The sequence below is a fragment of the Mesoplodon bidens genome, assembly GCF_964165515.1.
Source record: "Mesoplodon bidens genome assembly, chromosome: 5".
NCBI lineage: Eukaryota > Metazoa > Chordata > Mammalia > Artiodactyla > Ziphiidae > Mesoplodon > Mesoplodon bidens.
The window spans coordinates 129619867-129633992 of NC_138161.1; the positions used below are offsets into that span (position 1 = coordinate 129619867).

Consider the following 14126-nt stretch of genomic DNA (forward strand, 5'->3'; position numbering starts at 1 on the left):
CGTCTTCAAGGACCCGAACTGAATGTAAGCTGGTTGGCTCAGATAAGAAACCAGACTGTCAATTATGTGTTTAGCAGGGCTTATTTTTGCAGTCCAAATGGCTCAATGAATATGTCACAAATTAATTACCCACTGAGCAAGAACGGGAGCTGTTTCTTCTATGTATTTGGGGGGCGATAAGGACAGTGGTTCCAAGAGTACAGTCAACCAAGAAAAGTCTCTCACCCACCCCAAACGCCCAACCCAACGAAACCTCAGGGGTACAGAGGAAACAACTGGGGGTAAACAGAGCAGTTCCCTGGGCAGTTTAACCACGAAGCATTTTAAGCTTCTTCTAATCTGTTTCCCCAAAAAAGGCCTCCTGCCCATGATATGACTTGTCACTTTTCACCATATTGAACACCCAACAATTCCTAGCCAGAATTAGAGCTGCTCATCTTGAAAGCCATTTCACCTGGCTCTCGTCTCTCTGGCACCCTGGGCTTTGCTATGCTTTGCCTGCTCCCCATGGCACCCGCGAGCACAGGAGTTCTGGTTCCTTGGATGCTGCCCACAGCCCCCAAGTCCCGCAGCCTGTTCCCTGCCAGCACCCTTCTCCCTAGCGATGCTCCTTGCCTCCCGGGGCCAGACCTACAACATACACATGCCCCCGGCAACCATCACAGTGGGGAGGAAAGAAAAGACATCTCCTAGTAGGTCCACTCCGTGTGTGCCAGCAAGTGACTTAACTTCTGAGGCTTGGGCCCCGCATACACGGAATGAAATAATAAAACCTACATTGAAAGCATGTTGTAATGATTACAAATAATGTCTGTAAAGTTCCCAGCACAATGCCTGCAATAATTAGTGGAGACTGGCTCGTCATAACTGTAGTCCTAGTGCAGTTGTAGCATACGATTTATTAACGGTCTATATTTACCGGCCACTCACTGTGTGGTGGACACTGTTCTAAATGCTGTAGAGGTACTGACTCACTTCATCCTCAGAAGATACTGTCAGTGACGCCCATGGGACAGACAAGAAGCTGAGGGGGAGTGTGACGACAACAGTCATGGTAGTGAGAAGCCCTTCCAGGGCTCCCCGTCATGCTGCTCTAGCAAACACGCCTCCCCACAGCCTTTCCGCGCTGCCCCACGGGTACCTGATGCACCAGATCAAAGTAACCCCCGGCGGTCCCACGTCAAACCGCCTGATGGCCCTAATTCCCCGCAGATGCCATTCTTCTGCCAGAAGTGCCCTTCCCTGCATGACAGACCCCGACTGTCCTCCTAGGCAACGCTGCTTCTTCCAAAACTGCCCTCAAATGGCACTTCCTCTGCGACCTCCCCGGGTTTCCCGAGTCCCTTGGGACTCCCTCCACATTTTTTTTTTTTTTTTTTTTTTGCGGTACGCGGGCCTCTCACTGTTGTGGCCTCTCCCGTTGCGGAGCACAGGCTCCGGACGCACAGGCTCAGCGGCCATGGCTCACGGGCCCAGCCGCTCCGTGGCATGTGGGATCTTCCCGGACTGGGACACGAACCCGCGTCCCCTGCATCGGCAGGCGGACTCTCAACCATTGCGCCACCGGGGAAGCCCCTCCCTCCGCATTTTATGCGCTTCGCTGTTTGCGCTTCCTTCCTAGGACCTCTAATATCTGGAGTGTTTGGCTGTGTGCCCCCTCCCCCCACTTGTGCAGACCGGGGGGGCAGTGACCACATTCTCCCCTCCATCCCCACCGACCAGCACAGCGCCCAGCGCACAGACTCCAGAGCCCGGTCTGGACGCACGAGCTAAGGGGCTCCGTCCCCCACCTGCACATCAGTGCCTTCATCTGTGAACTGGGGATAAAAGTACATTTCTCCCAGGGCTCCTGAACAATAAATCAGACAATAGAACAGACAGAGAGCTGAGCCAGTGCTCACTAAGAAAGGGGGAAGGCGGTACCACGGCACATCACAGCCACCCTGGTGGCCCTGGGGAGGGCTGTTCTCACACTAGCCCACAGGAAACACCGTCGTAGGGCCCGACAGCAAAAGGAGGAGGTATCCCCAAGGCTGGAAAGCTCATTTTCACAGCACGCGTCAGGAGCTGATTCAATCTAGGGCTGTTGGGTGCGCAAAAATCCCGCCCGCCACAGTGAGGGTGATTCTATAACTGCTCAAGGAACAGCCACTGTTACAGTGATAGGAGGAATGGTATAATAGTACATACTAGAGTTATATGATGAACTCACATAACTCATTAACGGTAAGACTCCTCCTCACTGTAGGGGAAATTCCTACAAATAAACGTACAAGGTTCTGTGTTATTTACCATAGTCCCACTTCCAAATCTGTTCAAAGATTTTAATTATATAACTCTGTGTAAGTTTTACTTTTTTTATTTTTAAGTATTAGCTAGCTCATTTTACTGATTGATTGGTTTTAATTTTTTTTTTTTTTGGCCACGACGCACGCCTTGCAGGATCTTAGTTCCCCGACTGGGGAGAACCCGGGCCCCAGCAGTGAGAGCACCAAGTCCTAACCACTGGACCGCCAGGGAGTTCCCTTAGCTAGCCCATTTTAAATGCTCTTCTCTGGTGACCTCAAAACATTTAAGACAGTTAAATATTCTTGTTTTAAAAACGAAACTTCATTCAATTCCAAAAAATATCGGAAACCAAATATGTATCACGTCTGGTATTCTTTCCCTCGAGTCTCTTAACACTCATCTATTAGACGGCATTTTCTAAACATCATGTCCACCTATAACCTTTTATTTTTTCAGGTCTCATAAAGAGGGAGAATTAAAGTCTCTTCTTCCAAGCTTCCCTAATTCACCTCTGGTTTAAAATCTCTGCCCTGATGTTAAGATTCGTACAAGTCAAATATTTCTTTGCCCCCCCCCTTGAAACTACACATGCAACCTCACCCAGAAACCCAAGGCCCCTCTCGCCCCTCTCCCTTTTGGGTACACACTGCACTAGGTATGTGTTTGCCCACTGCAAGCTCCCCAGGGCAGCAACTCACTTACTCTACATTTTAGATCCGTAACTCTGCATAATGACAGCGAAGATTTCTGTGTTGCCACATTTAAAGAATGTACACAACATGCCTGCTCCTTTGCTACTGTTAGCCCACTGAACATTAGGAAAAACTCTCTTCAATAAAATCAAACAGCAGTGCTTTATAGCTCTGTTCCAACATTGAATGTGGGAACTGAAAATAAAACATATGTTTCTATTACAAAGGAATAAAGGCCATTTCTACTGAAAACACTTCACAAATCCTAAGAACGATCATCAAGACAACGGAAGCCGTAAAACCAACGCCAAAGAGGGTGACACTCGATACTCAATCTTGCTCCAAGTGTGCTGAATGGTTTCTAGAACATAGAAATTATTACTGCAAGTTAATCTTCTGCAGTGTATGCAATCTAACGCAATTCAACACATATATATGTGTGTACTTGCTTGGCTGTAAAGCTTGCTTGGAGTGGGAAACTTGCTACATTATGGCCATGTCTACACAGCCAAATGCTTCCAAAGGCACTGTGTAATTTGCTTCAAGAAGCCGAAGAAGGTGCTGAAGACAAAGTAGTAAGTGAGAGATATCCGGTGTAACAGAATGATAGCAAACCAAGATCAGATATTGAAAACTGTGTGCTCTTTTCATACAGTATAAATAGTACACTACATTTGCATTTTTAAAACACATGTAAGAATATAGAAAGAGCAATTGGATATCTACCTAGTTCAATTACCTATTAATCACAAAGGACAGAACAGTAACTCTGCAGTGGAGAAACCTGATAGACACCACCTTACCCAAAAGCTCAAAGTTACCATCACCGGTACTGGGACAATGTCATGGGAGGTACCGGGATACTCACAGCGTCACTTCCGGGATACTCCCACCAAAAGTGCTAACATGAATCTGATGATGAGCAACTGGATAAATACAAACAGAGGGACATTCTACAAAATAACTGGCCTGTCCCCCTCAAAAATGTCAAGGTCAGGGCTTCCCTGGTGGCACAGTGGTTGAGAGCCCGCCTGCCGATGCAGGGGACACGGGTTTGTGCCCCGGTCCGGGAGGATCCCACATGCCGTGGAGCGGCTGGGCCCGTGAGCCGTGGCTGCTGAGCCTGCGCGTCCGGAGCCTGTGCTCCGCAACGGGAGAGGCCACAGCAGTGAGAGGCCCGCGTACTGCAAAAAAAAAAAAAAAAAAGAAAGGCTGAAGACCATGGCAATTAAAGGCCACGTAGACCATGGATTGGATCAAGGTTGAGGAGACCCATGTCTGGAGAGACTAAGGACTTTGCTTTCAGTCACCCAGCCACACAGCACCAGAGCCAAGATGAGTACAACCCGAAGCTCTTTCTGAGATGCTAGACCTAAAAGGTTAGGGGAACTTCTAAAATTCACACATTTAAAAAATATTTTTAGCCTTAAGCATTTTTTAGGTCAAAGCTTTTATACCCTACCCTGAGAAAAGGACAGTAGGCAATTGACCTTCATGGATTTAACATTCACACTTTTTAATACACAAGAATAATCATAAAGACCATGTAATACTCTGTAAATAAACTGAGCCGAAAAATGGAATCGTGTGTTATGTGGCTTATGAAACAAGAGAAAACACAGCTAGTGGGTGAACCTAATCAACTATCTGTTGTGGGTGTGCAGATAATAGAAATTTGAGCTTGGGGGGGTGGTTAGAAAATAATCCCCTCACCAAACCAAGTGATCACACTGGTAAGGAAATTAACAGCAAAAGTAACAAATCCAACAAGCAGTCCATGATGTTCTGAGCTAGACACTGGAGCTAGGCTTCCCTCCATTTGGGAGAGGAAATCATACACTCCTGGTGATGCCTTCATATCTGGGAGGCCTAAAAACTCTTAACTACGTGTTCTTCACAAATGATGAGGGTCCATCAGACTTTCACTTGTCCTAAAACTGTTTACATTTCATTTGGCAGAATCATTCCTGCATGATCACCTTTTTTTATGACAGTTAAAATCAGATTAAATGGAATATCAAGGAAAACAGGAACAAGTTACCAAAAAATACGAAGAGCATCTAAGGAATGGAGACTAGTCTCTCCGATATAGCTAGCAATGCTGAAGGTTTCAAGGATTACAAACTGGAGCAAATTAGAAAATGAAAAGAAAAAAAAAAGCATGCACACACATGCACAAACATACACACAAACGCTTCAAACCTAATTGTTCATGTATTTATCGTTAAAACTACTGAGCATCTTTTGTACGCCAGGTACTGCCCTAGGAGATCCAGCACGGAACAAATCTGACAAACTATCTCATGAAGAATCACTACAGTTCAGAGTCAGTAGAAATAGGTGATCAATAAATTAAAATATAACGAGATGGCATTAAGAGCTATGAAGAAAAATGAAGCAGGACGTGAAGAGAAGGCTTTTCTTAGGAAGTGCCCTCTGAGCTAAGCCAGCAGTGGGGGAGGGGGCAGGCCAGGGGGATATCCAGGGGTGAGAGGGAGAGTGGCAGCCACGGGTCAATGTCTGAGATGTGCATACGGGCTGCTGGTGCTGGCTGAGGCACATGTCTGAGAGAGACAGGCGGTCAGGAGAGGATGCTGAGCATAGGCGTGAACCATGATGTATGTCCCAGCAGGATCGCTCTGACTACAAACTAGAAAGTTGTCATTAGAGGGGCAAGAACAGAAACAGGATCTGCTGGAGGCCCTGCAATAAAAAGCACAGGCGAAGGTGGGGTTGCTGGTGCTTTGGGCCAGGGTGCCAGCAGCGGAAGCAGGAATACCTTGCTGGATTCTGATTAGATTTTTTTTTTTTTTTTTTTTTGCGGTACTCGGGCCTCTCACCCTTGTGGCCCCTCCCGCTGCGGAGCACAGGCTCCAGTCGCGCAGGCCCAGTGGCCACGGCTCACGGGCCCAGCCTCTCCACAGCACGTGGGATCCTCCCAGACTGGGTCACGAACCCGCGTCCCCTGCATCGGCAGGCAGACTCTCAAGCACTGCGCCACCAGGGAAGCCCTGATTAGAATTTTTTTTTTTTTTTTTTTTTTTGTGGTATGCGGGCCTCTCACTGTTGTGGCCTCTCCTGTTGCGGAGCACAGGCTCCGGACGCGCAGGCTCAGCGGCCATGGCTCACGGGCCCAGCTGCTCCGCGGCATGTGGGATCCTCCCGGACCGGGGCACGAACCCATGTCCCCTGCATCGGCAGGCGGACTCTCAACCACTGCGCCACCAGGGAAGCCCCCTGATTAGATTTTGAAAGTAAAGTTAACAGGATTGCTAAGGGAGTAAATGGAGAGTTTTGAGAGAAAGCGAAAAGCCCAGAATGACAATATGTCTTTTACTCTTATTCGCCTGATGGCTATGTATAACATTTACTAAGGAGAAGTCTGAGGAAGGAACAAGTTTAGGGATGGTGAGAAATCAACTTTGATTTGATATACATTAGGTTTCGGATGCCTGTTCGTCATCAAAGTAGAGGTGGCTAAGAAGCAACTAGATACCCAGGTTTTGGGGAGAATTATTATTAAATGCAATAGATACACGGATAGATACAGACAGAGAGAGAGAAAGAGACAAAGAAGAATTGCACATATGTGTCTGTATATGAATGAAGGAAAGTTCAAGAAGGAAAACATGGACAAGGGAAAAAAGAAATTTATACACTGTATTGTATCTACTTTGGCACCATTTGAAAATACTGTAATGAGAACATAACTACTTTAGTAATAAAAAAGGGACATTTCTTTTGTTTCCCCCAATAAAATAATAAGCTGATGAAAAAATGAGACACGTAGTTAACACAAGACTACTGTGAAAACAGACTCAGAGACAACCATTGTTAACTTTGTGGATTATTTCCTCCCTTTTTTTTCTTGACATTTACATATATACACTACACAGTTTTGTTTTTTAAGTACAGTTCATTTTTGCTTGTTATTTTGACACACGAGATAATGCTGAACTCAAAGGTGGCAGCCATGGAATCAGGCCTTTTTTTTTTTTTTTTTTTGCGGTACACAGGCCTCTCACTGTTGTGGCCTCTCCCGTTGCGGAGCACAGGCTCTGGGCGCGCAGGCTCAGCGGCCATGGCTCACGGGCCCAGCCGCTCCACGGCATGTGGGATCTTCCCGGACCGGGGCACGAACCCGCATCCCCTGCGTCGGCAGGCGGACTCTCAACCACTGCGCCACCAGGGAAGCCCCAGGCCATTTTTTGTTTTGAATTTCTGTGTTCATGCTTTTAGACTGTCCCCACTCTCCGGTTCGTCGAGGCCCCTTTACCATCCCGAATGCGCCTCGCCCTGACTCACTCCCCTAGGGCGCCTCCTGGCAGTGGAGGACATTTGTGCTTTCCATCCTGCCCGTCAGAGCTTTGCAGTTGGGGCTCTGCCTTATAAAACCATAAGCACGTTTCCATGTCATAAAGAATTATTTGTAAACCTAATCTTTAAATGGACTCTTTATATATAATTCTCTGTGCACAGTTCTAATGTAGCATCCAACCTTTTATCGAGCATGTTTTAGCACCGCCTCAAGGAGTCACTGTCTAGTCACCCAAAGAGCAGAAATTCTGACTGAAAGTAGTTTCCCTTCAGTTCATTCAACAAATACCTACCAGTGCGTGTGTCTGTGCGTGTGCGTGTGCGAGAGAGAGAGGATGACAGACACAAAATCTTAAAAGATGATTTCAGACAGAGAAACGTGCTGTGAATAAAATAACAACACAGGAGAACATAACTGGGAGGAAGGTGAGAAAGAGAGAGAATGCTATTTAGCTGGGTGGGCAGGGAAAACCTACTGGGGAAATGACACTTGAGCCAAAGCCTCAGTGAAGAGAAGGAGGCTGCAAATAGTCTAGAGAAGAGCAACTCAAGTACAGGGTGAAGAGGAAAGGCAGAGGGGGGCCCAGGAAAGGAAGGAGTACACGTGTTGGAGGGGTGTGTGGCCGGAACATCGCAGAAAGAGGGGGTTAGACTATGGATGGAACTGCAGGCGAGAATCTGGATCTTTAACGAAATTGAGTTATTTGTAGTGAGGTGGATGGATCTAGAGTCTGTCATACAGAGTGATGTAAGCCAGAAAGAGAAAAACGAATACCGTATGTTACCGCATATATACAGAATCTAAAAAATAGTGCTTCTGAAGAACCTAGGGGCAGGCCAGGAATAAAGACGCAGATGTAGAGAATGGACTTGAGAACACGGGGAGGGGGAAGGGTAAGCTGTGACGAAGTGAGAGAGCGGCATGGACATATATACACTACCAAATGTAAAATAGATAGCTAGTGGGAAGCAGCCAAATAGCACAGGGAGATCAGCTCGGTGCTGTGTGACCACCTAGAGGGGTGGGATAGGGAGGGTGGGAGGGAGATGCAAGAGGGAGGTGATATGGGAACATATGTATATGTATAGCTGATTCACTTTGTTATAAAGCAGAAACTAACACACCATTGTAAAGCAATTATACTCCAATAAAGATGTTTAAAAAATAAACAAAAGTAAAATATTTAAACCTCCCCCGCCCCAAAAAAGAATGTGGATCTTTATTCTAATTGTAATGAGAAACTACTGTAAAGTTATAAACAAGGACACAATATGATCTGATTTAGGCTGAACAATCAGTGTGGCGGTTGTGGAGAGGCCAGAACGTTAAGGAACAAAAATAGAGGCAGGGAGACCAGTTAGGAGGCTGCCACTGTCTCCAGCCAAGAGAGGGGGTGGCTTGAAGCAGCATTTCAGGAACTGTGGTGGTGACGTGTTCAGACACAGGACACATTTTGGAGGTAAGAGCAACAGGACTTGCTGACTCAGGAACGAGGAATCTGTGCCTGGGTGAACAGAACCGGCACTCCATTCACACCTCGAGCGACTTTTACCTTCACTAATGGACCTTCGCGGGACTCACCTCTCTGGGATGGGTATGGAAGGTGCAGGCAACAAGTATTTACAAGGTAATGTAAAATGTATCATACTGTCTCACTTACCCAAATTGGGATCAGTAGCCTGACGTTTCTTAATTTTCGCTTCAGAAATAGCAGAATAATAGGCACAAGTCATCTTGATCAGCCACGTTGCTCGAACCATTGGCACTGAATACTTAGCTAAATATGCAAAAACATCTTCTTTTTTACTAAGGATGGGAACCTAAAAAGAAATAATATATTTGTAACAATCACATATTATGTTCATCGCTAGGCCAACCTAAAGAAAGGGGAAGCAAGAGAAAGAGACTCTAAGTTCCTGCTGGCTATGAAAAACTATATCCTTTTTTTAAATGGCACATGCCATTTAAAAAAAAAATTTTAAGCCAATTTTAAGAAAAAAAGAATCAAAACTATGTTTAGCACATTGGCAACACAGTTTTATCAGTTGTGCTTTCTTATTTATAAAAACAGATTATTTTCAAACTCTCAGATGCTGAAAGCTACTTGTTGTATCAACAAAATAGGGAAAATAATCTCATGACAGTCCTCCAACGAGTTTATATCTCAAAACTGGAAGGGAGAGATCAAGGAAAAGCTATCCCCACTCTACATTTTATCAAAGAACATTTTTGTATAAAGCTTTCTGACTGTAACATTTCGTAAGAATGACAATTTCCAGAAAGCTTCTAAAAGTGCCTTTAGACCAAAATTTTAAATAGAGGCTAAAATGATGGATCAGTGAATCTGCCTAATAAACACTGAGCTAGAAATAGCTGGGTAATTAATTCACTGGTTGCAAGTGGGCACTGGAGGCAGTTAATTATTTCTTCCAGGCCACAAAGGTACTATTTAGCAAATTAGTATCCCAATGTTCTGCCGAATGGCTCGAAAGAGTTAATCCAGTCTGCTAGAATTCCTCATAAATATCCTAGGAATAGCCCACTAATCTATACATAAGCTATCCAATTTACGAATACAGGGTAACGCAGCGGACAGAGAGGATGCTGGCTGCAATGCAGCAGGATGGGAAAAGTGAGATGGAGAAGCAGGCCGTGCCCACCCCCGCCCCCAGCAATGAACACCCCCGTGCTGCAGTCGTGGCCCCAGCCTGTGGTGGTTAAACCCATGACTCCCGGGCTCTTCATGTATGAACGAGATAATACCGACCCTGTCCACCTCACGGTGGGGTGAGAAGGATAAAGCAAAAGAATTACATGTATCAAAATGATAACAACTTTCATTTTGTTGCCAGTTCCAGTTCCAAGGATTCCTCTGTGCCCCCCAGTGTGCTCTCAAGCCATGGACCTGACTCTCTCCTAAGAGGATTCTGGAAACCCACAACCATGGACATCACTAGCCCTGGTCTCTATGCCCCGAAGTCTTGCTTGATCTTGTGTTGAAAATCAAAGCTTCAAACCAGTTAACTGATTCATATAGCATGGCGTTTTTCTCTTAGTTAGCCAATGGTTTACCCAGTGGATTTTTTTGCATTATACATATGTTACAAATCTGACTATTCACAGTCTTGGAACAAAGTGTGATTCCCAGAATTTAAAAGTAAGTGTTTTTTTTTACATAGCTCTTTAAAACAAGCTATTTCACCTGGTTCTTCCCAAAGAAACATCAAGCGGCTCCAGTGATAAAGAAAAGCTGCCTGGTTGAACACTGAGATGCAGTGTGTCCATACACTGTATTTTATGGGCAATGTAATAGACTTTTGATCATGTACAGTTCCTACCTTGGTTGCTGACTGTAGAACATAACCTCCCCCATGACAAAGGCAACTACACAGCATACCACATAACTATATAAAAGGGAGGTGAAAAGTGACACAGGCTAAAGCTATAAAACTTCCTCTCTGTGGATCACGGTGATACATTTTACCTAGAAAATTTCCTGAAAATTTAGCTTACAAGGCACATCTTTCATGGAGCACAAGGCTCTGGGTTTACTGTCGTTTAGGCCAGGGACAAGAAAAGCACAGTCTTATAGAGTCAGTTCAAGATCGGAGCTGCTGTTTTTCACTAGAACATACAGTATGGTATCAGGGAGTTACATTTTAGCTGTCACGGTCAGGTTCCCTCTCAGTCAGACATACCCGAAGACTATATATAAGATCAAAGCCTAAAAACCAGGCAAATGCAAAAAGTAAAGTTAGCATCTCCAAAGAAACATTACTAATAGCATCTTTATAGAAGCCTAAATAAAGGATTTCTTTTTGAACAGCATTTGACAAGAAGGCACGGCCGGGGATGGGGGGAGCATTTTGAGCATGTGAAATGTTTATATGAAACAGCAAACAAAGCTGAGTCTTACATGAACAGCATAAGGCAAACCTCTAGCTCACTGTCCCTGCTGGCAGAACCCTAAGAAAAATGGTTGGCTCAAATCAAGGGCTTTAGAATTCAGAAGAACATATGTGAAGAAAGTTATTTAATTAAGGAAGAAGACACATTTTGATGGTTTTGTCACATTTACAGTTTGGGCCAACTCAGGAAGGAAAATATGTTTACACTGACTGAAGTATGACTTCCTACAGGGATGGATTCCATTTTCAGCCAAGAAACCATCTGACTTCAACTTGTAGCTGAACCTAGGCAATCACTGGGCCTTTGGATTCTAAACCTGGTTTAGAAGGTTTTAGAAGGTTTCTAAACCTTGGTTTCTAAACCAAGGTGAAACTGCATCTAAGTACCAGAAGAAAACTAAGACACCTAGCGTGGTTTTCCATCCACCAAAGGGTTGCCCTTGTAATGCTTCTCTCCCTGTATTCTCCTTTCTGTCAGCACCCTCTGTTTGCTAAGCAGTGGTAGAGGCAAATGGAAATTCCAGAGACCACAGTAATCCAAGTCACCAGAAGTGAACACATCATTCTTACATTCTTAGTGAACTGCTCAAGAGCTAAAAGGATATCCCCAGGAGCAAGAAGTCTTCTTTTCCAAACCTAACTACGACCGTGATTGAATTAAAAGGCCTTTTACAGGCCATTGTTGACCTCTCTGTGGCTAAATACTTGGAGTGCTGTGGAGCTTTATAGTAACAGAAAACCAGGTCCAGAAACCTGATCCATCCCGTACAGGAAACTATTTTGAACTCTAGATCAGAGCTGGAAGATGACTCAGGATCTCAGCAGGAAAAGGAAGGTCTTGTACATCAAGCCATCTCGCAGATAAATAACAGAAATTAAGAGGTATTTAAACTTTCTAATATGAAGAACACGCAGAGAATGCAATCTTTTACCCAACTCTAAAGAGTTTTCGCCATCTCAAGAAGATGAAATGCTGAGGAAGGGATGGGAAGGAATGACTCTTGAAATGCCCAAGAAATGAATACTTCAAAGTATATTCAATGGCTTGACAAAGAAAACATCTTTAACTTTGCAAAGAATTAACGTCAGGGCTTACCTGAGGGACACCTGACTTGGCCAGAGGCAGCTCCTAATAAAGAGAGAAGAACAGCGGCTAATACACTGCACCATAATTCATCTCCCTCTTAAAAGATGAGAGACCATTACACCCCTAAAGCAAGGGCATCAATTCCTCATGAGTATTCCCTTTCAGGAAATACCCACACCCCCCAAAAAAAACTGCATTCTAAAAGCTTACAAAAAAGGCAAACCTAAAAGGAAAGATGTCAGGCTGGCTACATAGGAGTTGAAGGTACCAACATGGAGGGTATGAACTTTTGGTAGAAAGCCATCAAATACTGAAGGATGGCCTTTGACTTCTGCAGCCTTCAGATACAGTTCCCAGGCCACAGTGGGAACACGTGGTAAATGGTCAACAATGGAAAAGAAATGCTATGCGGTCCAGCCTGTGTTGAGACAGAGGTACCACCTGAGTAGCAAGAGAGGGTCATGTTGATCGTTCTGCTTTGCAAGGATTTCGGTTGCCTTTAAGCACTAACATCTATGAAAGGCAACGCAAGGCTCTGACACTAGGGCAAAATAAAGCCAACGGGAGCTACAGGCACTATCTTCAAAGAGGTGCTTTAGAAAACAAAAACGTAAATACACGAAGGAGCTCTCCTCTGACCTGGGCCTGCACCAAGCCATTCGTGAAAACTTAAGAAGATGGGCTCCCCTAAAACTAAAGGGTTTCAGGGGAGATGAGAAAGACCTGGGGATTATTTGAAAGGTGTGTAAGAAGTCAGAGATCAAGACTAAGAGGGAGGTTTCTGGCTCTCATCTAAATTTCAAGACATTTTGTATTATTGGGACTGTAAGATTGTTGAATCTGTGCAGTATTTCCCACGTGAGGAAAACGATCAAAGGCAAAGATTTTTAAAAGAACCCTCCCTTCCCTCCCCCTTCTCAAAAAAGCGGGGAGCTATGAATAAGCCTGCCCATTTTGTACTGAAACTTTTTCAAAGACGGTTTTCAAGCACACAAGGATTCACTATCTTTTATCTCACTTGTTCGGAAGAAGAGTTAGTTTAAGAATTTGGATGGGTACTTTTCAAGACAAGGAAATAACATTAAAGCAAGGATTTCTATTTAACCCATTTGGACATCCTGACCTAAAAAACTGAAAATGTAACAGAAATAAATGAAGTCTCACTGCCTGTTTTTGATTTTAAAACCCTGTCTACCTAATATCCACATAAACAGCTTCCTGTGTAGAATGTTTAGGTCTCTAGATGTCCTAGGCACCACATGCCATCAAAATGAAGGGGAAACAGCCTATGTGCAGCACACACCTAGTGCAGGATACCTGCCATTGAGACTCTGAGTTTGGGAGAAAATTGGGGAAAAGAAACATATACTTGAACATTATCTCAAATGTTTTCATTTCTATAAGGCCTCAATTAAAACAATGCAAGAAATACTTAATACCTTTTTTGCCAAAATAGCAAGTGGTTTATTTCCTGCTAAGTCAGAGAACCAACTATGAATCGCACTCTGGGATCGAGCAGTAACCAGCCAATAATTATCTTTAGCATTAACTTGTGGTTTCTTCTTTCCGGTGTCCTGGAAAGTGTTAAGCTTTAGTTTCTCAGCTAATATGCTGCTAAAATAAGCTCCAATCTGTGGAAGAGAAAACAGAGTTTAAAGACAATAAGCAAGAATGTTAGTAATGTACATATTAGTATTTTATTTTTATTGTTTTAATAGAAAATCTTCAAAGAGCCCATTGGAAAATAAAATGGGAATTTAAGTCCTTGAAGCTAAGAGTTGTGATTTCCTTACACTAACATAATGCAGAAACTCCCACAGCACCTTAGTTTC

The 14126-nt window shown here is 44.3% G+C and overlaps 1 protein-coding gene across 1 annotated transcript in view; it reads right to left on the reverse strand.

The window, feature by feature from the left end:
* The window catches only part of MED12L (mediator complex subunit 12L), a 319746-nt gene that overhangs the window by 269477 nt on the left and 36143 nt on the right, over positions 1-14126 (reverse strand). Inside the window, exons 4-5 of the mRNA XM_081234367.1 lie at positions 13734-13925; positions 8960-9119 (exon numbers count right to left, since the gene is read on the reverse strand). Of these exons, the coding sequence (XP_081090493.1) occupies positions 8960-9119; positions 13734-13925 (352 nt within the window). The remainder of the gene's footprint in view (positions 1-8959; positions 9120-13733; positions 13926-14126) is intronic.